The sequence below is a fragment of the Aspergillus luchuensis genome, chromosome 3 (assembly GCF_016861625.1).
Source record: "Aspergillus luchuensis IFO 4308 DNA, chromosome 3, nearly complete sequence".
In the NCBI taxonomy this organism is placed as follows: Eukaryota; Fungi; Ascomycota; class Eurotiomycetes; order Eurotiales; family Aspergillaceae; genus Aspergillus; species Aspergillus luchuensis.
In genome coordinates, this window is record NC_054851.1 from 604,119 (window position 1) to 628,844 (window position 24,726).

Here is a 24,726-nt window from a genome sequence, read left to right on the forward strand (position 1 = left end):
ATGATGAGGAGTGCTGCCTCTGGGGATTTTGTACGGTTGATTGAACTATGGCATGCGCAACGAAGGCCTCGTCGAGAAGCCGCGCACGACGGCGATTGATGCTTATAAGACATACTCCGCAGGTCAATGCAGCAGAGGGGCGTGCTAAATGAATCTTGAAATTGGGTTCGTCATTGTCACTGTTGCTTGAGGAAGTGGGCAACCACGGCCGCAATGGGGTCGGTAAAATACAAACTGGAGCAATCGGACATTGGTGGAGCTTGGATACATTAGAACACTCGAAGGGAAGCTCAGTGATTTGACGGACCAGGAACCATCTGATCTTCACGGGGCCATGTGGTGTCGCTGAACCTTGCATACCCCATATTCTGGTGTGGCAATTAACCGAGCATCCTCCCCGGCCTGCCGAACTACGGGAATTAAAGGCTGTTAAAGCTGAGCGCCTGTTGGTTCGATTCCCAATGCAATGGCTTTTCTCCCCGCAACGGCTTCGGTTTTTTGGGAATTTAACCGAAAGACCCAGGTTCGGACCGAGCGAGCACGGCCCGTTCGTCAAATCTGGGGTAAGGGGAAGGGGCCGCCCAACAACCCCGGTCCTTGCACCAAGTGCAGAATCATGCGATGCCCGACTTTAGCGACGGGTCTATGCCTGGAAGCGATGTTTGCTTTGTTAGGAGGAAAGGGGCATGGCATTCGGGAGGTGGTGTCCAGAAAAAGAAAAACCGTTTGGTAGATTAAAACCCGCGAGTCAGAACAAACAAGCCAGAGACACCAAAAACAGCATAAATGCTCGTATATGTACAGGGTAACATCGGAGAGCAGTATCCAAGAAAAATAATAAATACTACGAGGTACTTTGGGCTAATAGCAGCAGCCGTTACGATCAATTGCCAATGCCGGGGTAAGGTCCGGCAGATGCAGGCACGGGGCAATGAGCCATAGAGGCGAGCTGGAGCGAGCCCGATTCAGGCAAGGTAATCAACCGAGAGGGAGGGGATACTGTGCCTGCATATGCCAGTCTCTGCGACTGGCCTAGAACCAAGCATGCCCTGGCGGGAGATGATTTAAGCTCTCTCCAGCCGATGGCCTGCGGATGCGGAGCCGATGCAACCGTGCGCTGAAATGGGCATCGGCGCTGTGAGAAACTCTAAATCTAAAGAGCCAACCCAGTGCCCTTCCGGGTCCACCGGTAGAGTGCTAAGACGGCCTTGCGACGATGCCGGATCTCGCTGTGATTGACAGGGCGCCCACGCGCCTGCGCAACGGCGCTCCGCATGACCTGTCGAAAGTTTCGTTGGTATTCAGTGTTCAACGTCACCACACAGGACTCGGTCGCTCGGATCATCACCTCGCACGCATTCAGAATACCCTCCCCCGCTTCTTTCTGCAGCCGCTCCACAATCAGCAAGAGAAGAAAGCTTCCTTGAAGTAATTGAATGCCGAAGAAATACGGCATAAAACTGATATCGGGGTCGTAACGTAGGATATGGTCCACCGAGTCTGCCGCATCAAGGGCGTGAGAGATGGTCGAGGCGAACGCGGGCGATGAAGTCCAGAAGTCCTTATCTTCGATCAACGATACAGGATCCCATTTCCCGACAAGAAGAATATGTAGCACATGCACGAGATAAGATGCATACGAGATGACCGTTTGAGTATGCCATGAGTAAGCCTGGGCGAGCGAGGGTTCGACTGGTTGTTGATCGGGTTTAGGGGGAAAGGCACTGGATAAGGGCGCATCGGGATCCGACGCAGTGGCAGCAAACGTTGTGAGACTAGCCTTGTAAAGCTCAAGCTGGCGCAGCACTTCACCGACGTGCGCATCCCAGGCGTCCTTTCCATTCAAGCGTGCTCCAAGCATTGGATGGTTACGAGCTTGGTTTAAGTCGATTAATTCGCCAGTAATGGTCATGAGAGGCAGGAAGAAGCCGAAGATAGAGTGGTCATGGCAAATAAAATTGGGGAAAACGCGGCGTTTGTTCTTCTCGCCTGACAGCGGGCACTGTGGTCCATCCGGTTTGGGACTATTGCTGTGGATGTTCCCAGACTGCCATGACCCTTCGTCCAGCGGCAATAAAAGATCCTCGCTTTCAGCATCGAGTAGAGCAAGGGGGCGATTGTAGCAGAGAGCGAGGTGACGGTCCATGATGTAGAGAAGCCACCATGTCCGACGACGCTCTTCACGGTGCTCTTCGGTAATAGCGCCACGCAATTCGTGGCCACGGTCGCATACGCAATTCAAGCTTGGCCGAGCAGGGTTTGAATAATCGAAAAAGGGGCCCGTGTCAACGCCACTCCATCCCGCAAGTGAATAATCAAATGACGGGCTCGAGCCCTCTGGGTGATTCTCCTCACTAGGCATCACCTCGATCTCCTGATTGAGCTTCAGTTCCCGTGCAAGAGTAAAGGCGGCATGCCACCTAAGATTGGTTAGCTTCCTTGCCCGCTTCGGGTTACTTGGATAAAACGAACCATCGCATGCTGGCGGCCTTTTGTTCGCTTGAAGAGATAATGGATGCCACATGGATGTATGTGATGACATCGTCCAATGATCCTGCAGGGCCGACCAGCCCCCGATCATCACCACCAGCTTCAAATGGGTGGTGCACCGTTGTAGGGGGACCGTCCTGACCGATCGCAGCATGAAGTGGGTCGCTCGCCGCGGCGCCCTCTTGCTCTTTGAATGACACGTGAACCAACGGTCGCAAGAGCCGTAATGTTAGAGCACATAAAAATTGACATATCTTCTTCCTCTGGGGAGGAGATATCGGCAAAGCAAACGCACGGTCATCTAACGCTGCCACCCAAAGCATGCTGGCCAGAAGTGCAGGGCTGCTAGGCCGAGGGGCTTCCCGGCTCAGAAATGATGCCTTTCGTAGAACATAGCAGTGGATGTGATGACACACGGGATGCATATGCGTGGAGAATGCGCTTGTGAAGTACAGGTCCAGAAGATCATATACTAGCTTTCGAGGCAAGCTCAACTCCAAATAAGGCATTACTGGCTGGAGTACTGGATATTTTAGGATTGTTGCAGACGGTGCTGGTGTCTGTCCAAGGCCGGTTATCTTGGAACCCTGAGATGCTGGATCACTGTAACCGGCCAGGTCAACCCCATTCCAGATATCAAAGATTCGAGGAAAAGGGCCTTCCCCAGGGCCGATGCCTGCCAAGGGCTCATAGGAACCTGGAGAGACATGCGTGCCTGCTAGCCATTCCTCTGTCGCATTAACTGTATGCCCTGACTTCCTGGGAGGAAGTGACACATCCGCCTGAGAGCGCCGCTCGTCAATACTTGGGGCTGACACCGTCACATCATTTGTCGCTGGCGATCTATGGCGAAAAGTCGTAGTGGGAGAGCCATTTGGAACCGGACCGGATCCTGCTTCCGCAGGTGCCGGTGCTGCGGCTTGGGACTCCACAGGTTTGGTAGGCTTTTCAGTGGCAGCATTGGGCTCTACCAGTCGGGATCGCGCAATGCGTCCTCGCTTGCGTCGTTCCCGAGTGAACTCGCATCGGATTTCACTGCGAAGGCAGCGCGAGCAGGGAAAGGCTCGATCGCACCGCACGCGACGCGAATGGCAGGAGTCGCAAGCTATCCGATTCCTTCTCCAACGACGTTTTGTTGAGGCTCCGCCGATTGGTTCTTCGGTGGCTGCTGGAACGCTGGATGCCTGGGCGTCCCCCGACTGGGCAGTATCCATTTCAGGCCGACATTGGCGATTCCAGAGGTATATGAGGGTATGCAAAAGAATCGCAGTCTGAAAGAATGGGGTTGAGAAGTCAGCAACCGGCCAAGACGAAAGGAGCGAAAGAACCGGTCCTTAGCCCTTACCAGGCAATTACAAGCGGGGAAAGAGACCGAGGCAGTTTTTGATGAGTAACTGGCTTGACATAAGTACCCACGACGACTGCTAAGCCTTCTGGGATGCGCCGTTGACAAGACGCAATGCGGATAGAAACCCGTAGAGCAGACGAGAGGACTTTTCCATGGAGGAAGAAGGGAGCTGAGTGGCAGAGCGCAAAACAGGCCGGGCAGAGCAGAAGCGATCCATCGCGGGGAAACCGTCGGGGCTGGACTCCGCACGCGCTAAAAAAGGGCCCTAATCCAGAGCCGGGCCACACATGGAGAGCTCTCCAGGGTTCACTGCCCTGGTGGCAAACTCTGGTTTGTCACTAATAGGCCGCGGTGGGCTGTGCTAATCGTTTCACAGGAGATTTGAAAAGTAGTACCTCTAGTACTCTCTGTTTTGGGGTGGACGCTATGAAGTCGCTTCCTTGCGAAATCAAAATGCCAATGGTCGGACAGCTGGCACGTTGCCAAGGCTAGTACCAAACTGATAATATATTGCTCCCGCTATTGCCAACAAAATTCACCACAGAACTCCCTCGCGGACCGTCCGGTGTAGCCGAAGTCAGCACAAACTTCAACTGAAGTTGAACGCGGCGGTCTAGTGGCTAGCATCGTACCATCGAGTCAGTATAAGCGACTAGGTTCCTGCAGCTGCATCCGCATCTGCATGTGTACCCCAGCTGTCTGACCCTAGTAATCCGCGTCTCGGAGATCGGCCTCGCCCACTGCCTGTTTGGTAGGTGAGAAGTAAGACATTGTAGCAGATACGATGGGAACTCGTCGTCATCAACAAACTTAATTTTTGTCACTGTCACTGCTTTCCCAACGGTCAGCCGGGCCTCGTTATATATTTAGTACGCAATAGTTTGATCGATCTATCTGACCGGTGCCCACAGTAGGAAAGGCTTGTAGAGACCACATCCAATTTGTCAACCAGGACATGGTCGACCGAAGGACGTGGTAGTAAAGAGAGTAACTCGAGGAAGCATGTCGGGAGGAACTCAGAGATGGGGAAACGACCTTTTGGTTGATGCGGACAAACGAGACAAAGGACGTGACTCGATCACCTGATCTCCTAAAAGACTGGTATTTTTGAAAAAGACGCGGTTCAGGTCTTCTCCAACCGCTGGCTCCCTAGGATCTAGCGGTAACTCCAAGTAAACACGCAATCCGATGCTCCTACTTTGCTGGGCTCTAACCAGATCCAATCAAGTCCGATAATCGCAGTGAGCGATAGTAAGAAACTATTATGAGTTCTTGCAGGGTCGATCATTTGCTCGAAATGTACACGGGTCACGCCGAGCAATAATGCTGGTAAAACTATTCTCCTGTTGGGAGGAAGGATGTCTGCCATACTCCTTACGCTCCTTATCCGGCTTGGAGAAGGCTGATGATGACGACTCTATTCATGAAGAAAACACCGGAAAGCTTTCCTACTTAGTATATTGACTAATTTTGAAGCTCGTGATAAGCAAAAGCTGAGCTATACTGTTGATTGACAGAAAACATGGTCATATGATTACAGATCAGGCTCAACAAGTACGCTCCAGAGTAGATTTAGGCGCCCCCCATCCCGGCTTGCACACCATGAACAGGTCGTCAGCGGCCCTGGGCAACCTTCTTATAATTCTCTAACGCACGATCTCGACTCTGAGAATGATCCACTATCGGCCTTGGATAACCATTCCTCTCAGCAATATCCCCAGCTCCTCTGCCATATGGGTCATGAACCGCCGCGCCCTCAACCGCACGTAGTTCCGGCACCCAGTGACGAATATACTCGCCTTCTGGATCAAACCGCTCACTCTGGCGTAGAGGATTAAAGATCCGGAAATATGGCTGGGGATCAACCCCAGTACTAGAACCGAAACCCCAGCCGCCGTGGTTCGAGGCGAAGTCCCCGTCTATCAGGTGTTCCATGAAATATCGTTCCCCGGCACGCCAATCTATCAGAAGGTCTTTCGAAAGAAATGATGAAACGACCATGCGCGTGCGATTATGCATCCAGGCGGCGTGGTTCATTTGGCGCATGGCGGCGTCGACGATGGGATAGCCAGTTTTGCCCTCGCACCAAGCATTGAAGTGATCTATGTTATAAGACCACGCTAAATTTGTAAATTCAGGTTTGAAGCACTTGTTCATACTGCAAGATGATGATGGTCAGTGTGGATATACAGATAATCAGCAAATATGGAGAAAACACACCATATGAATGGCCAATGAACCAGGACATGCTTATAGAAATCTCGCCAAGCAACCTCGCTAATCCACGATGCATATCCAGTCTGGTTCATACTCAATTGGCCTTTGTTCTTTTTACGGGCCTCAAAAACAGCTGTTCGTGCGCTAAGTGCCCCAGACGCGAAATAAGGGCTTAGCACGGATGTATTCCGCCCCACGAGTGAGTTTCGCAAGTCATCATAGTCGTTTGCCTTGTCCTCCAGAAACACCTCCAGCCTACGGAGTGCCTCATGCTCGCCCTCCGGATACAACTCCCTGAATCTTGTCTTCTCTTCCTCAGTGAGCCGCTTGTTCTCCGGTGCAACAGGCACCTCGCAGTCAAAGAGAGTCTTGAAGTACTTGCGTGCATCGCCGGGGTTCGACCCCGGCTCATCCGCAACCTCAAGGTATTCTGGATTCTCATTAAGGAAGGCACACCAGGAGCGGAACCACGGGCTATAGACTGCATACTGTTTCCCCTGTTGGCTGACTAGCTTTCCCGGAGTGACAACGCATGTATCATGTGCTGCTTCAAATCGTATGTCGTTTCTTGCGCACAGTCGTACTAATTTCGCCTCGCGGCGCAATTCATCGACTTCATACTCCAGGTTTGCAAAGAGGTGACTTGCACCCCATTCCTGGCATAAATCTATAATCCTTTGAGGAATATCCTTCCTCTTTTCCTGCGTCTCCATATACAATGGAATATCCAGCTCATTCAAGTCTCGCCGCAACAATTCTAGTGTTCGTAACGTCAGATCCACACGAGGAGCGCTCGACAAATGAGCTGTCAGGTCCTCCGGAGAGAGAATATACAAGCCGATGAGAGGCAGGTTGTGTTCTCGCGCAACCTGATATGCCATTTGGAGGCCGCGATTGTCATGTAGTCGAAGATCTGTTTTGAACCAGTGAACGACGGCTGTCTTGGGCTCAATTTTCTGACGTTCATCGAACGTGTCTTCGTATGCCCTCTGTAGGGATTCGATGGGTCGTTCCAGCGTTCCGTTATTGTAAGCCTCGCACCGCTCGTTGCACATCTCAGGGGGATAGAAGTCACGCAGGACGATGCCAAAGTCTTCTGTATCTTTGGCATGGGGATGTGGACGCGTAAGATCGGGCTTTCCGCGTTTATTTGTGTCTGATGAGGCACCATTAATGGCAGAAGTGCTTGATGACTTGCGCTTTTTTGGAGGCATGTCGCTCATTAGCGCTTTGAAGGCGCGTTGCAGAGATACTGTTCTGTAGGTGAGGTATTGTTGGGTATTGACAAGTGACCGGAGGCGCAAACTCTGGAAAATCATAGCGCGCTTGATTTTCGCAGAGCAATGGGAAAGGCTGGGTTTCGTTGAGCTCTGGGGTCAGATCGATCGAGGATCTGGACCGCGCCAGGGACGCTGACGTCAATACCCGGGAGGTTATCTCAACCAAACAACATCCCTGCGCTGGGACCTGTTCTAGGTGTTGCTGACAGTGCTTTGAATGTTATAGGCTAACTTTTACCTACTCTTGCAAGGAGTCTGTTAGGTTTGGACTTTGACTGAAAAGAGTCCTTGCGCGACATGGACTATTCTATTGCTGGTTATATGTTACTAGACAGAGGCAGTCATGCACTAGGCTGCGCGTTTCAACATCTCATTTAGGCAAACAAGCAGGTGACCGCACGCTCGTGTATCATGCATCTTTCGAAAGGACATGGGTGGATCTGTAAAATGGGGTCTGGCTTGTCCAATATAGTGAGCAAGTCTTCGGTGATTCGTCTGGAAACGGGAGTGTTTGGACAGTAGCCGAGTCATTGCCCCACTCCAAGATATGATAACGATGCTCATACTAGGTTAAGCAGTATCTCTATATAGAAGGAAATATTGTATTACCTTTCAAGGTACCTCTGCGACTAAGTGGCTCAAGGTCCATATGCAGCGATGCAAGTATTGGATACAACTTGACCTCTAAGGTAATTGGTGGGTTCGCATTTTCATGAAACTGGTATGTGAATCCCATAACCTTGCCTTTGGTGTCTATAGCAGTTCATAGACGGGGTGTTAAGTTCGAGTAGTATTCCCTGCCGATAGAAGGGCATCTCGAGGAGAATGCAAATATGAACGGTTCAGGTGTAGGAAAGGCTTCTTTATTGATAACTAAGAAGTTTCACTCCGACAGGAAAGTGAAGATGGCATTGCATAGTGCCATGTGTCATATGCCATTGGATAGATAGTATTGGGAGAGGCGCCGAAGTATACGGAGGACCTTTGCAATCTGTGGGAACTACCCGAAGAGGCAGGCAGGAGAAGGCAAGTGTGGTGATTGGTGCCTGAGGCCACAAGGCAGCCAGTGTTGTGACTTTTTGACTTTCCGTGAGTTTCCCCCGCCAAGCACGGCGAAATGAAGAATTTATCCAAAGAGTGGATGACTCCTTTCTGAACAGTAGTCAATAAGTCATTGGTGATAATGTTCTAACTAATCAGTTAGTGCAATTTTGCACCACTATCTTACGTGACATCTACTGTACAATCAAATACGAATAAATGTATTGATTGTGCTGCCCTTGATGCACGCCCTGCCAATGGCAAGACGGTTTGGAATCTGATGGAAAGAGGCTGAATGAGGGAGACTCTGAGCTATCCCCCCCCAAAGCGCGGACCACGTCAACCATATTCAAAAAGCATCCGTGGCATCTTCTTGCCTTGCACTTTCAACTCCACAGCTGGTGTTTGACAAGCCAGTGAATACAAATCACTGTATATCCAGCAGCTGCATTATTTGCATTCAGCCCAGTATTTGTCTCGCTTGCACTTGTGCCTGTGACTACTAGCACGTAGATGGCTGCGCTATTCCTCTTCTGCTTGGGCCTGTTCTGGCTTTAACTCCGATCATTATCTCCGAACACCCAATCGTTATCTCCGAAGGATATTATTCACAGCAGTCATTCCTGCCATGTCAATGTTCAGGCCCCCTGGAGAGGTATCATCCTCAGATTCGTCTTCGGACGCGTCCTCGGACGCAAGTCAACATGATATCTCTACGAAAGATTGCGTGCTCGCCCAAGGTACACAGCAGAATAAGGAAAATGGCATTGACGAATCTCGCCTTCTGCAGGACAATGCCTATCAAAATTATGAGGCTGATTCCAGCAAGGTGCTGGGGGGTGATACAAAGGGCCACTCGAACATGGTGACGGCTGCCCTTCTCGAATTCTACTGCCTTACCCGGGCGGCAGACATCCTAAACACACAGGCGGGCGCCAATGGACAGTACACGCGTGATTCGCCTGAAGTGCGATATCTCGGGAACCAATTGTACACTCACAAGTCTGCATTCCTATCCTCAGTAGGCGCGGTTTCTCAGGGTATTGAAGGAGATGAATGGGGAGCAACAAGACAGTATTATCGCGACAACCTTGATAGGTTGGGCATGTCTATGCTAGACAAACTCAAACTCGACGACGTCGGTGGACAGCCATCTGGAATCATAGCAGCAAACGATGCAGGCCCGGGCTTAGAGCAAAGTAAAGCTCTTCAGCCGTGGCCGACCAACCCAAGCTTGAACATGATACACCCCGGACCTAGTGGTGTTGGACTGCCAGCCGGCCAAAAGCAATTACTTGGCCATGAAAACGTCCCTGCCTCACGAAACTTTCCATTCGACCTTACAGCTTTGCTTAATTCGTCAACACATCTTCCAGGAAGCTCGACAGTTGGCTTGCCTCTGCTTCAGCCCAAACCACAACCGCCAAGCAGTCATTTGTCCCGTTACACTATGGAGTTTTCTGAGGTCAAAGTTCTGGGCCGTGGCTCCTTTGGCGAAGTATACCACGTCAAAAACCACATAGACGACCAGGACTACGCAATCAAGAAGATTCCTCTCAGCCAGCGACGACTTCAGCAGCTACAATGTGGCAGTCAGAATCAGCTGGAAAAAATTATGAAGGAGATTAGAACACTCGCTCGACTCGAGCATACCAATGTCGTTCGATACTATGGCGCCTGGGTGGAACGATCTCCCATTTCCGGTTACGCTACTTCGCTGCACGAGGAGTCTGAAGACATCAACTCTGCGCAGATGCAAAGCCGCACTTATAGCATGGGAATGACAGACAGTAAAAGCTTCGGGATCGTTTTCGAACAGTCAGAAACTTCGGATGTATCACAGCATTCATTACAATTGGATCCTGAGTCAAAGGGCTCCGGTGCATATCATCGCCGTCAGAGCCACTCCAGTGTGGGCACCCACACATCAAAGGCATCCACTACACATGGCACCGGGGAAGATGATGAGGTAGAGACCATCCCGCGCAACTTCAGCCTCGCCTCGCAAGACCCGCTGTCTACCTTTGGTGGCACTGATGATGATATTTTCACGGATGGCCTCAGCGAAGATCCATCCAAGCTACAAATTCAGCGCCGATACCGAAGCGCAGCTCAACTGCCCGCTGTTGTTCTGCATATACAAATGTCGTTACACCCGATCTCGCTGAGCTCTTACCTCAACCCACAACCAAGCACAAATACGGAGCACGACAAAACGCTCCCACGGCGCCACTGCTATCATCTGGTGCCTTCTCTAAAGCTAATGCTGGACATAATATCCGGTGTTGATTATCTGCATTCCAAGGACATTGTGCATCGCGATCTGAAGCCAGCTAATATCTTCCTTTGTGCTCCGGACAAGAAGCAATTGGATGGATGTTCGCCCTGTGCAAGCGCGCATGGACCGATCTATAGATATTGCCATCCTCGTATCGGTGATTTCGGTCTCGTCGCAGACATCTCGCACATCAACGATCGCCCTCCAGATGGTTCTTCGACACAGCCGCAAGACGCAGAGATCCACACCGTCGTGGGAACCGAATTCTACCGCCCACCTTTCCACGCCAGCAAGGCAGGAATGGCAGAACGGCCACGCCAGCATGGCAAACCAGCCTCCCTATACGTCATTGACGAGACCCTTGACGTATACGCGCTGGGTGTTATTTTGTTTGAACTGGTTTATCCACTCAATACTAAGATGGAGCGCCAGCTCGTTCTCACCGGGCTCACCCGAGGACCACCCGGGCAAACTTCAACCGGACCTATCTTCCCTGAAGACTTCTCACACAAGCTTCACATGGGCTCCATGACCCTTACTGATGGAACATCAGTAGCTGAGTATGTAATGACGTGCATAAAGGGCATGCTTGAGCCAGATCCGCAACAGCGCTGGCGCTCCCCGCAGATTAAGAAGTATTTGGAGAAGCTTCTTTCCCAGGTACAGGGCCTAAGCTAGACCAGTGGTCTGTAGCATGACTTCCGAGATTTGGAATGTGTCAAGGTAGAGAAGTGATCGATGGATCGATCGATTGGAATTGGCGAGGTGCACATGGTCAAGAACATACTGGAGAACTGGAAGTGGGTGACGATTAGTGTTGGCAAGGAAAAGAGATCATGTAAATTATCTAGAGGTAAGCATAGCGATGTGCTGAATTAGATTGACAGCATTTCCCTGCATGTTGTTACACAGACTATTGAATGTTGCGGGACTATTCTGTACAACGTAGACAGCGGCGAACTCCCCGACCGCCACAACCAGCAGGGCCTCGGCGATGCTCCGACCAGCCCGAGCCCCTTCTCCACCGCCGCCAATTTGCGGGGGTTGCAGACCGAGCAGTTACATCTCTTCAATTCATGACTGTGTGGCTACTGCGTCACCCCGCAACGATGATATGCCGAAGCACGCGGGCGATCAGTTCCCCGACCGCGGGCGCTTTCCGTCCATACAATGGCGGTATATATCTCAGCCAAATCCATACCTTCACCCTTTCAATCCCTTGCGCGTGTCTTCCTTGTGCACGGCCTTCTACCCTACGCATTTTAGATTTCCATTGACCGCCATTGTCTGAGTGGTGAGATTCAGCATAACATCGGATCAACTGCAGGCTTCCATAGCATACTACTAGCTCCATCGGACAAGATGGCGAGGGAGAGGCAGTTGTCTGCACAGCAGATTTCTGAGCACAAGACGCCCGACGACTGCTGGATTGTGGTAGACAACCAGGTGTGGGATGTGACGGATTTCCTGGAAGAGCATCCGGGAGGATCGTCAAGTAAGATAGATCTCAGCGTCAAAGTTTACGACAACTAGAAATCGAGACTGACACGTCAACTCAAGTTATCCTGAAGTACGCCGGACGCGATGCCACCCAAGCATACTCTGAAGTTCATGCTCCCAGTGTCATCAAGTCACACCTATCACCAGAACGAAATATGGGAGTGCTGGATGAAGCGACAATCAATGAGGACTGGTTGAAGCAACCGCCCACTCAGAGCCCGCCCTTGCTTCTGGAGAATGAAAAGCCACCGCTAGACACCCTGATAAATTCCCATGATTTTGAGATGGTCGCCTCGAAGACCGCCAGTAAGAAAACATGGGCGTTCTATTCCAGTGCTTCGACTGACCTGATTACCCGGGATGCGAACAAGCTGTGCTTTGATCGTATATGGCTGCGACCGAGAATACTAAGAAATGTGCGATCAGTCGACACGAAGACCAACCTGCTTGGCATCAATACCGAGCTTCCGCTCTTCGTTAGCCCGGCAGCAATGGCGAAGCTCATCCACCCAGACGGCGAGCTGGGAATTGCAAAAGCTTGTGAGAACAAAGGCATCTTTCAAGGGGTATGCTCGTATTTCTTCCCCTCAATATTGCCATCACTGCTTTTCCATACTGAACTGCTATATAGGTCTCCAATAATTCCTCCTATCCCCTCGATGAGCTGTGCAGTGCTGCACCATCGGTTAATATGTTCTTTCAGCTGTACGTGAACCGCGATCGTGCAAAGTCCGCTGCTCTCCTCCGCCAATGCTCCACCAATCCCAACGTCAAAGCTATCTTCATCACGGTGGATGCCGCCTGGCCTGGGAAGCGGGAGGCAGATGAGCGCGTAAAAGCCGACGAAACATTATCGGTCCCGATGGCGCCATCCAAAGCAAAGAATGACAAAAAAGGTGGCGGTCTGGGACGAGTAATGGCAGGTTTCATTGATGCTGGACTGACCTGGGAGGATATGGCGTGGGTGCGACAGCATACCCATTTGCCCGTATGCCTAAAAGGTGTGATGTCCGCTGATGATGCGATCCTTGCTATGGAAGCTGGGCTCGACGGCATCCTGTTGAGCAACCATGGCGGGCGGAATCTCGACACTAGCCCACCCTCCATTGTCACTTTATTAGAGCTACACAAGCGGTGCCCGGAGATCTTCGATCGGATGGAGATTTACGTCGATGGTGGTATTCGGCGGGGAACTGACATTCTCAAAGCAGTGTGTCTGGGCGCAACAGCGGTTGGAATGGGACGCAGCATGCTGTTTGCAACTAACTATGGACAGGAGGGTGTGGAACATTTGATTGACAGTAAGTGTGCTCTTTATCCAGCTTCCTTTCCCTACACTTAGCCAATTTCTGCTTGCTAACAACTCTCACCGCCAGTCATGAGAGACGAGCTCGAGACAGCTATGCGCAATGTAGGAATCACTAGCCTCAACGAAGCTGGTCCTCACCTAGTCAACACCGGAGATATAGATCACCTGGTCCCCAGCTCAGCCAGCCATCCATACGCACGAATGGTAGCCAAAGGGCGACGTCCAATCGGACCCAAGCTATGATATCAATGATGAGTGTCAGCCATAAGCTTTTAGCCAGTTTGATAAATACAGAAACGCATCAGTGCCGCTTGATTAGTCGCAGAGTATCCCCATCCCAAGCCACGGACGTCAGGAATCCTGAATGGGTAGCTCGCGTCTGAAGATTCAATAGAAAAACAACTTCTTGAGTATGGTATCATTACGAAACAAGCTAAACAATGGCATTGATTCGAGTGGCACTGGTATAGAAGTGCAAGGAAAGTATGATATGATTATCTGCTTTCGCAAGTTTCTGTCATAACAGGCATGGGTTGATATCGAAAGGCGGGCATTACTAGTCTCCTCATTCATGAACATCTGGCCATTCATACACGGACCAAATACACATGCAGAATGGCTGCATTGCTATTCAAGAGATGTTTACACGGAGATTCAGCTCTTCATCGCCAGCAGTACTTGAAACGTCGGCAACTAAGCAAGTTGCGGATGAAGTCAAAGCCATAGCGGGAATTGCCTATACTCCGAAAGTACCGTTCATGAAGCTTTGTGAATTATCTCCAGGTTCGGAGCGCCACTCCCCACAGCTGACTCGATGTGCAAAGAGGAAGACGACTGGAGATCGAGGGAACCGGTGGAGCCGGGCCCGTTTTTGGGATCATCGACTTCCTGTCATCTCGCTTAGCCGCTGGCGTGTTTCTACCCGGCGCCAAACCCCAATCTATCTCCGGCATTTGACATCGACAGTTCCAACTTCATCTTATCCATTCGATTAATCTAGCTTTCGGCGCATCTACAGCTCGTATGATGGATCCGCCTTGCAGGCAGGGCGACTCGATCGACGACTGCGTGATTCTTCATGGTTCTACCAGTCTGCAGCCCCCATGACTTCTGAAACAGCGAATCTCCGAGCAACACCATCGAGCTGCCTCGGCCATAGATCCTTTCATCAAACTGGAACTGATCTGGAGATGACGGAAGCTTCGCTTAGCTTGATCAATATTAAAGAAATTTGGCAGAGCTGATCATCCGAGAAATGTTTAAATAGCATGAACGGCCCTCGCAATTATTCTTCACTGCAAGCAGATCGTTCTCTTTCCGACTCGCCAGTCTTTCATTCTTTTTCTGAACTTCATTGATTGAAGTTCTTCCATTTTTTCGTCCTTCGTTAGATATTCCGCTGTGCGTGAATCCAATCAAAATGTCTCTTTCTAAGATCGCTGGAGTCCTGCTGGCCTCAGCTTCCCTTGTGGCCGGACATGGCTATGTGTCGAGCATCGAGGTGGATGGTACTACTTACGGTGGTTACCTGGTTGACACCTACTACTACGAGTCCGATCCCCCGGAGCTGATTGCCTGGTCTACGAACGCCACGGATGATGGATATGTTTCTCCCACCCAATACGAGAGCTCCAACATCGTCTGCCATCGTGGCTCCGCTCCTGGTGCACTTGAAGCTCCGGTCGCACCGGGTGGAACCGTCAAGATGACCTGGAACACTTGGCCTGATGACCACCATGGCCCAGTGATCACCTACCTGGCCAACTGCAATGGCTCTTGCGCTGACGTCGATAAGACGGCTCTGCAATTTTTCAAGATCGATGCTGGTGGCCTAATCGATGATTCCGAGATTCCCGGCACCTGGGCTACCGACAAGCTTATCGACAACAACTACACTCGCAGCATTACCATCCCGTCTGATATCGAGGCTGGAAGCTATGTTCTTCGCCACGAGATTATTGCCCTGCACGGTGCTGAGGACTTGGATGGCGCCCAGAACTACCCCCAGTGCATCAACCTGAACGTCACCGGAAGCGGCACTGCCACCCCGAGTGGAACCCTGGGAACTGCCTTGTACAAGGACACCGACCCCGGCATCTACATCGACATCTGGCAGAGCATCAGCAGTTACACTATCCCCGGCCCGACCCTCTACACTGCTGGCAGCACTGCCACCGCGGCTGCTGATGCGACTACCACTGCTGCTGCTACCAGCGCCTCGACGACCGAAGCCGCTGTCGTGACTTCTGCTGCCGCCTCTTCTGCTGGCGCTGGATCCCAGACCACCATGGTCACCTCCTCTCGTTCTCAGCCCACTGGTAGCTCCGACAGTTCCTCTGGTGTTGGTAGCTCTGGTAGCACCAACAGCCAGTCCGGCAGTGGCTCGACGGCTGGCGGCCAGTTCGGTCAAACCCAGCCTGGCATGGCAGGATCCGGCAACGCCAGCCCCTCCGACTCGGCCTCTACCCCCACCAGCTCCACCCCCAGCGCTGCTTCCAGCTCCGCATCTTCGGCTACCTCGGGTGTCCTGAGCGGCTCTTGCAGCCAGGAAGACTACTGGTACTGCAATGGCGGCACGGCGTTCCAGCGCTGCGTCAACGGCGAGTGGGATGCGTCTCAGAGCATGGCCGCAGGCACTGAGTGCACTCCTGGCATCTCGGAGACGCTGACGATCGCTGCTTCTTCGAAGCGTCGCAATGTTAGCGGTCTGCGCCATCGTCGCTTGTAAGAAAGATGGCAGACTATCATATTGTGAGTGGAGTTTAGAGGATCTGCGGCATACGTGGCCTGCATCTTTTTTTCTCTTCATGTGTATACTTACGTTACCTTTGACCAGCTCTAGAAGCTTTGATAGTGAAAGACATGGAGTCAAATATAACGCGTGTAACGCAAAAACTCAATTCCATCGCGTGTCATACCAAGCTTTCGTAGTATTATCCCAGATGTTCAGACCCTTCGCTCCTTGATCCATACTAGCTGCTAGTCCAGCACTGCCGTCGGGGACTGCATATTGTAGATCATCGGGGACTCCTCAACCGATTGCCTGTCAATATACAAGACATCCCATTTCATACTTTGGGGTCTGCCTCTGGTTGTCGTGACGGGTACTTGGTCTGTTGTGTCTTTTGTGTCTTGATAGGGCATTCTCAGCAACAATTGGAGATACTGTTATGCGAATACCACGGTATTTACATTGCAAGAACGTATGCAATATACCTCGTGACCGATTAAGACTGGAAATCAATAGTTCATCAGAAAGGGAGATTTGGAATTGTGTAGCGAGTTGTTGGTATCCTTGTATGTACATGTATTTCATTTTCTAAGTCCCATGTTTTGGTGTCATTGGGAAGGCGCACATGATCGGGTCTTGGGAAGGATTTGCTTTGCACCGATGCATCGCGCATGTTACCGAAGTGCTGCCAGCATATCTGATGTCTGCCATTATTGCTAGTTAGCGCTGTTGCCGGGCCTCAAACGACATTGCTGACTGCAGTCAATCCTTGAAATTACTAAAAGGAAAGAATACCTCATCTTATAATACTAGACTCCCCGTGCTGTAAGGGGGTATACTACCCGCGGCGCCGCGGAAGCCCCGCCATTCCAATGCATGCTACCATCTGACCGCAGGTTAGGGTATGGAGCCGAAGAATGCTAAACATGGCTACCTATACCTAGAGATTTCTATCACCGTTGCTCAACAATGGCTAGTCTGTTGCCCAGTACGGAGTCTTGACCCCCGCGCTGTGGTTGGGGAATGGCATGCTGTCAGACGTGTGGTTGAGCAGCTCATATCAACGTCTCCAGAACTACCGCACGACCCTTACAGTGATTTTCCATCCCCTGGCTGGCGACTGATAGTAAGGATTAGGATAAATCTAGCGCATTTATGCCGGTTCAACGGATTAAAAGAGACCGAGGCTGACTATGACATGAAATCTAACTTCTTTCTCGCCTGACTGTTACTTGGACGTGGCTGATCAAGATTGGGATTCAAGAAGGATTATGGAAAAGCATGGAGATATGTTCACCGATTCAAAACATCAATCCTCAACGCAAATGAATGGCCTACCTTCAACATCCAGTATCGTTCTACCGCGGAGTGATAGCCTGTACTACATACCGATCCGAGTAGATCGCTCCTTATCAAATCCGCAATGAATGCAGGCACCGCATTGTTTCGCCCCTTGAATATAAGTCATGAGATGTCAGATGATTGGCTCTAATGATTCTACAACAACCTCCTTGCTTTATACACCTTTGTAATGAGACCGCTAGTCCTAGATAAAGGGAGTCGTAGCGCCGGTTTACACCAGTTCAACATTTCCAGCCTCTGACTTAACCCCTAAAGCATTTCCACGTCCATACATATCAAGTACCAAAATGAGAGTTTCGGCTATTATTACACTCCTCTTCTCTGCCTTGGTGGCGGCTGGACCTTTGCAAGATCCTAAAGGACAACCCGATACAGCTATGATGAAACGACAGGTAAGACATTATGTGTTGACATAATATCTCCCTGGAGATAAGATTAACCTTGGGGAATCTATAGGACCCTTCCAACTGTCCAGATAGTCAAACTGCTGCCTGCTGTGCTGGTTGTCTTGTCACTTCTCCATTTGATTCCCAGACAGGCCGCACTGCGGCGTCTTGTTGCAAGGACTGTGGCTGTTAGAATATTGCTCAATCGGCAGCCATCATACTCTACCACAGGGTCTCGACGTTAACCTCACGATATTCCATGACAAAGGCTTGGCCTGAGATTACATATATCTAGGTTCTCCTATACTATAGGCGAATACAAACGCGTCTTATATTATCTTTACCCGGCAAAGACTCGAGCTTTAATACCGTAGCGCCTGCCCGTTACCTTAACAGAATTCCAAGAAGGTAAAACAAGATTCCAAAAGTTTCTGGTCAAATGTAGCCTCATGCGCACCCCTTGGTAAATCAATAGTAACATCACCTCACTACCATGTCCATATCAAATGCTTTCGGCGTCTAGCAACCGTAGTTCGTACAGCAGCTGTCAGCGCCAAAGAGGGCGAAAGCACAACCCGCACAGCATTGAGCAGTGGCTGTGTCGGGGCATTCCTCAGTCTAGTTATATATACACTTCATTAGTATTGTATTGAGATTCTATGTTGATATTAGGTCAGGGTATGTCTCATTCGATAGTAATTTGTCTCTGTCAAGGCGCTATAAGTTCTTTTGCTGCAGCTAAGCAAGCGGACTTATATTTCCCGTGATTCCAGTCAAATCCCGACATTCTCATCCCGACCTGCAGTCTCCATGCATGCTGGAACTCCAGCTGAGGCAAATAAGTTGGCGATAAACATGCCTGTCCTTCCTTGTCTCCTAAATCAATCTTGATTTGGTTGGTTGGGGATTTGTAATTCAGCATATGGTCAATTGAATCTTCCAAACACCTCATTGTGTCTGCAGTCAGAGGTTAGACCAATAACGCCATATGCAATGTGACTTGAGCGGGACGGACCGAAGCAATGAGGCGGACAATGTATCAGTCCCACTTATCTATCACGCAATTATCGACTGCGGGATACCGCCACTTTACTCTCGCAGTGTGGACTGACGATGTCTTGCAATACGCAGAGGAAGTGTGCTTCGAGGACCTCGATTCACCCTTCCACATTGCCGAAGTTAACAGTACCGAGCACATGGCTACTGCAGGCCGGACGAGCCAGATCAGCTTATGCGGCTGCGGGGCTGTTTACTGCTAAAACCTCCGGTCTCATGCCCGGTTGTAGGGCTGTGGAAGTTACAAACAAGCCAGTATGGTTTCTGCTCTGTTATGCCTTGGTCTGGGTTTACCCTACTAGATTAGGTTCTTTTATAATGTTATGCAAATGTAAAGACTTTTTTGTTATATACCCTATAGATCATCTGGATAATGAAAGGTTCCGTCCTTGTGTTCGCGATTCAGTGTTATAGGGAAGACCCCCAAGGGTGCATGCATTGTTTCAGCAGTTACATCGAGCTACCCTCGTTATAAAGGAAAGCTTGAAATATCATTATTCAGCACTCAAGCAGTAGATTTGGATAGTATGTACCATTGAGATCTGCGATATACGCATAGGATATATATTGACCTGGAAGGAGCTTTAAATATCATACAAGTAGAGTCGCGGACAATGCGAAAGAACCAGGCCTAGCTAAGGGCATTGTCTAAGCAATGTAGTTATTGTCCTATGCAGAAGTCTACTAAGGCATACATTTGCGTTAGCATTAAATCAATGCTTGGAATTTGGTCTTTTGGATATGTTGAATGCTAAGAAGCGAGTCAGTTTCTGACCGAGACAGGAGACAGTCCGGGTGGCACGGATATGAATGTCCTCGGCGGTAACTGAAATAGGGCTGTGATGTAAAAGGACTGACTAGGGAGAGCGTTGATAATTTTCTCCCCATCATGACAAGTACACAATGCCATGAAACCCAGTAAATCCTCTACCGTTTCTCTGAGTATTTGTTAGCTGGACTCCGCTAGTGCATGAGCCTGGTTACACACACGCCCTGGGGTCCGCTGGAATCAGAAAGACATATATGACGGTACCTTTGCCACGTTCTCATTGAAATGGCTTGTATGACCCATATATATTTCATATTGAATAAAGCAAACGGCATATCCTTAAGGTCAAAGTATAGAAAGCGCTTGTGCTAACCCCAGAAGTACAAAAGCGACATCCCACCCACGGTAAGACAGTTCGAATCTTGGGCTAGGTTCTGATTCTTTACTTAACTTGATCTTCCTGGAATTCCCCTTTGGTCACTATCTTCCCATCCGATTTATTCAACTAACTACTGATATACCGAGGCCCATGTACTCTTTGCCTGTCACTGGAATTGCGGTTGTCAAAAATTCAACAATCTTGCACCCCCTACCTTTCTTCCCTTGCGACTCCATGAAAGTGCCTTAGTCGTTGCAGAAATTAGTTCTTACTATCATGCATATTCCATAGCGTCTCTGCCTCCTTTACAGGACCCGAAAATCGTGAATTCTTCGGCAAGGTGCGAGTCTCAACTACCTTATTTACTCAGCTAGCACAGGTAATGCTCAAAAGCTTGTGAATGCATGTGACTATGTCGACGTGCCTCGCAATCCATAGTAGGCCAGGCAATGTGATAGGTAATATCCTGCAGGTACAGTGGCTGGCTGATCGGTGGCGGTGTCGGAACACACGTAATCTTTTGCAGGATGAAGGACAGACTCAGTCATTTAGCGGCTAAGAGAAGCGGTTTAATTTCAACCCACCCTATTGGAAATCTTTGTTTTAGGCTCAAGGTCCTGATTTAGTAAGTCTCTTGACGACCGTTTCTCGGATGTCCTTATTCTTCAGACTATTGAATCCTATTCTGGTATGATCCTGCAAAGTCGGCGAAGTGTTTGGAAACAATTTACGGTGAGACTATCTGACTACTTAAACTTTATTGCCTGTCGCATCAACTAACTGCAGCTAAATTGCAGTGAAACCCTTCTACAAAGTAGATGATAGGCTTATTACCCCGGATCCGATCTAGTTGCTGCAAATTGAAGAGGCAGGTGCAGAATGCAAGGGCTTGATGAGGCTGAAACCGGTGTCCACCGGAACGGTTGCCTCCATGGGTCCATGCTCCAGGACCGTGTGTAGTGACTTGATCTCAAGCTGGTCAGCCTTTCATGCTCTAAAATCTTGTTTCCATTTCAGAAAGTTATTGTAAAAAGCGCTCCTGAGGTCGCCGTGCTACACGGATGCTAGATTGAAAAGAGATGGCGTAAAGAACACGTGTAGCCATCTTATAGTTTGGGACGAAGTGTATTCATGCAGAGTGTATTGCATTTCCGATGAAAACGCATTCGTAATCGTCATTGCTCAATCCGCAAATGATCAGCCCTACTGCTCTATTGAATGGCTGATCCTTAATTATAATGGCCCAGCAAAGTTCAACTCTGCTGGTGAATCGAGGGCAAACATGCAGGTCGCATTTCGATAGTCGCCTTTTTTGGAGCAGTGACGCGGTTAGAATAGAGTACTGTAGGGAGCAGATCATACTAAGAAGTATCGAGAAAATACATCGGCTAACTGAGGTTACCCTTGCCGCTAAATGCATTGCCAGACCTACCACTCCACTGAGGCAATGACACAGTGAAGTCCATCCAAGTATTTAATCTGAGTACTCCCCCCAGCTGTTCAGTCTCATTACATCCTCCAAACAATTCAATTCGTTCCTACAACATTCGACATAATCCTCTATCATCATGAAGGTCTCAGCTGTCCTCTTCGCCGTCCTCTTTTCCGCCTTTGTGGCAGCCACCTCTGAACACGATCCGGCGGCCAAAGTTGGTGCATCCATTGGAAAGCGAACGGTAGGGAGCTGAAGTCCCATCTGTTTTGTTACTCATAGACTGTCCGTCAGGGGTATTGACTATAAGATTTGATAGGAGGCCGACGCTGCTTCGTTGTGCGACGATCTCGGTGTCCTCGACTGTTAAGCTACATGCCTCCACAACAGCGATCCAGCCAGCTGCGCCAGCGATTGTGCCTGTGATATGGAATGACTTCAAGGGAACGGGGAATGTTGGCCAAAATACAACCTCAGCGTTTATACGCCGTCTTGTATCTCTGTTCTTCTCTATGTGACTGTGGATTTGACTCTTGTTCACCGTGATTTAGTATAGGTCATTTCATATAACATGGATTTCCTATTCTCTTATGCAAATACAAAGGCTCGGTCTAATATCTACCATGATTCCACGCATCGGACAGTTTGCCTTGGCACCCGAATAGTGTATTCTCTATATTTTCTAAGCCACAGAGTACGATTCGTTACAAGAATAGCGGCTATTGAGATACTGTATCGATATCATAGTGTTCCATCAAATTGAGTGACATGGTAATATTCCTTTGGACCACCCTATAGTCTTGATTTGGGTCTCCCCGCTGCATCGCCTGCTATATAAATCTGATATCGAGATAGAAATACTCGATCTAGCATGACGAAGTGACATCTTGCAGCCCAGTCAACTGTCTTAGCAGACCTATCTTTGAATACGCAGTCGAGAGTTCCATGCACCATAGCCACATTGGAATTAGGTCCGTACGGGAAAACCTGCTTGAGGCGATGCGTGCAGTGCTTAGTTGGATTCCACAATGCTTTCCTCAGGGCATATATTTCTATAGAATCATCAATGGTTGGGAAGAGCCTCGGCCAAAACTAAGACATGACCTTGTCAAGCTTACCCTCTCTACCACGTGCTTCTCTTTCTCCCATTATTACCGTAGCATCGGGCGTAAAGCATTGTGAATATTTTTCGTGCTCATTCGGTGAGTCCATCCGGAGATAGAACTCATTCAAGAATCGCTTATAAGCGGGATCGAAGGGTATTAAGGGGTAGTCCGGGCCCATTCCCGGCCTTTCTAACGCTGGTGTTAGAGTTAGTTAAGTAGTATTTTGTAAACTATGGCCAGATACTTACGATCGTTCGCAGGATGGCCAGTGCCTCTTGTCTGTACTTCTCATCCAGAAGTACAGTTTCTGCTAGACTTGTATCGAAGAAACATCTCACTTTCTCACTTGAACGATCTTCTTTGTTGAACTGAATTTGCAGTGCCATGAATAATGTTGGCTATACAAACGATTGCCCAGTTTTGTTCGGGTGTCTCTGGTCTTCAACCCACCCTTCCTCGTTCCTTGTGATGCTATCAGGGCAGGCTATCTCAAATATAGGGCCCGGATCTGCTATCAGTTTGATGATAGGCAGCCACACCTTATCCAAGAATTCTGCCTTCGACCTCCATACTCCTGATAACGCGTTTTGTCCTGTGATCTCCCAGTGCACATTGTCATCGACGTGGTTGAAGAAGGATTCGTAGCCGCGAGGACTTTGCTTAGTTCTCCGAATACGGATAGTATCTCGGCGTTGGTGAGATAAGGCATAATGAGGCGTCGTTGGGGGGAAGCGTCTCCTGGGTCACTGAAAATCACTCAAACACATTTTTTGTAACATTGGCCAAGTTAAGACATTAATGATAAACGGCGGGCCTGATGACAGCTTACCAAGCCTAAGCATTCATTCTGCAGAAGTTGAGCCTAGCCACATTTCAGGTAAAAGTAGATAGATAGATAGATAGATAGATAGATAGATTGGGTTACCCTAATATAGCGCAGCCAGGGCGCTCTTGCAGGACACCTGCAGCCTGAGCAAGCCTCCGAGCTACAAATCTAATATACAGGACCTTATTCCTTCCCATTTCTTTCCTATATTAAACTCTCGTAATCTTATAGTATCACTCAAATACCGTAATTTAAACATGAAGCTATCTCTAAGTTTAATCTAACTAATCAGAATACACGTAGCTATTTCCTTATAAATACCTCATGAATAACCCCCACAAGGGCATCCTCTCATAGAACCTATTTAATCTTATTTATATAACTTTTCTAATTCTCTAATATATTCTTCTTAATCTCTTATATTATATTCTTTATCTTATTCTTATATAAACATCATAATATGTCTTATTATAATAAACCTTATTATAAGATCCCAGATCTACTTGCTCCTGTTCCCTGTCTAATTAAAGATTTCTATAATTATAGAAATCTATAAGATCTTATATAAATTATCTTAATTTATTATAATAATTATAAAGATCTGCAGGGCTTTTATACCTTATTATCTTTTATAATAACTATAAGAATCTGTATAGCTTTATATATATTATTATATTTTTATAATCTTATACCAGGTCCTATAATCCTCTACAGTCTATTAACTTAATAAACTTATATATATATATATATAACTTATAAATAATTTATTTATTATTAGAATTAGTTATCATAGTTATTATATATATAAAGAACTGTAAGAAAAAAATTAGTAATATAAATTTATAGATATACTTTTTATTTATTATATATTTTTCTAATTTTTAGATATGCTTATATCTAATTCTCTGCTATCTAAAATTTATATTTATTATTATTAATTACTTTTTTTCTATATTATACACCTGAAATAGTTTTAGCAGTAATAAATACTGTAAGTATCTTATCTGGAATAGGAAGCTTACTATATATATTATATATCTTTATTCTATTAATATCTTTTTTAGATTCTATAATATTAATTAAATATTATGCCAGATTAAATATCAGAATTTATTATATAAATTATATATAAATAAAATATAATATACTATTTCTAGTATTATATAATATTATTTATACTAGATAAAATTAATCTTTTAAACTATATATAAAAATA

At 48.4% G+C, this 24,726-nt stretch overlaps 6 protein-coding genes across 6 annotated transcripts; 4 read left to right on the top strand and 2 right to left on the bottom strand.

Annotated features, from left to right (window-relative positions):
* Nucleotides 1-1,153: 1,153 nt before the first annotated feature.
* AKAW2_30204A (uncharacterized protein) lies at nucleotides 1,154-3,704 on the bottom strand (the record flags this gene model as incomplete). The annotated part of the gene is made up of 2 exons (XM_041686692.1): nucleotides 1,154-2,420; nucleotides 2,473-3,704. The coding sequence occupies 2 exons, from the start codon at nucleotides 3,702-3,704 to the stop codon at nucleotides 1,154-1,156; spliced, it is 2,499 nt and encodes an 832-aa protein (XP_041540651.1).
* Nucleotides 3,705-5,452: 1,748 nt separating this feature from the next.
* Nucleotides 5,453-7,374, bottom strand: AKAW2_30205A (deoxyribodipyrimidine photo-lyase PHR1; the record flags this gene model as incomplete). The annotated part of the gene is made up of 2 exons (XM_041686693.1): nucleotides 5,453-5,996; nucleotides 6,059-7,374. 2 exons carry the CDS (start codon nucleotides 7,372-7,374, stop codon nucleotides 5,453-5,455), a joined length of 1,860 nt encoding a protein of 619 aa, XP_041540652.1.
* A 1,630-nt stretch (nucleotides 7,375-9,004) lies between these two features.
* On the top strand, nucleotides 9,005-11,332 carry AKAW2_30206S (putative protein kinase; the record flags this gene model as incomplete). The annotated part of the gene is made up of 1 exon (XM_041686694.1): nucleotides 9,005-11,332. The coding sequence occupies one exon, from the start codon at nucleotides 9,005-9,007 to the stop codon at nucleotides 11,330-11,332; it is 2,328 nt and encodes a 775-aa protein (XP_041540653.1).
* A 684-nt stretch (nucleotides 11,333-12,016) lies between these two features.
* On the top strand, nucleotides 12,017-13,706 carry AKAW2_30207S (FMN-dependent alpha-hydroxy acid dehydrogenase; the record flags this gene model as incomplete). Its single annotated transcript, XM_041686695.1, has 4 exons — nucleotides 12,017-12,149; nucleotides 12,215-12,720; nucleotides 12,786-13,455; nucleotides 13,531-13,706. The coding sequence occupies 4 exons, from the start codon at nucleotides 12,017-12,019 to the stop codon at nucleotides 13,704-13,706; spliced, it is 1,485 nt and encodes a 494-aa protein (XP_041540654.1).
* Nucleotides 13,707-14,883: 1,177 nt separating this feature from the next.
* AKAW2_30208S (lytic polysaccharide monooxygenase auxiliary activity family 9 protein) lies at nucleotides 14,884-16,191 on the top strand (the record flags this gene model as incomplete). The annotated part of the gene is made up of 1 exon (XM_041686696.1): nucleotides 14,884-16,191. The coding sequence occupies one exon, from the start codon at nucleotides 14,884-14,886 to the stop codon at nucleotides 16,189-16,191; it is 1,308 nt and encodes a 435-aa protein (XP_041540655.1).
* A 5,523-nt stretch (nucleotides 16,192-21,714) lies between these two features.
* Nucleotides 21,715-21,948, top strand: AKAW2_30209S (uncharacterized protein; the record flags this gene model as incomplete). The annotated part of the gene is made up of 2 exons (XM_041686697.1): nucleotides 21,715-21,822; nucleotides 21,898-21,948. The coding sequence occupies 2 exons, from the start codon at nucleotides 21,715-21,717 to the stop codon at nucleotides 21,946-21,948; spliced, it is 159 nt and encodes a 52-aa protein (XP_041540656.1).
* Between the last annotated feature and the right edge of the window lie 2,778 nt (nucleotides 21,949-24,726).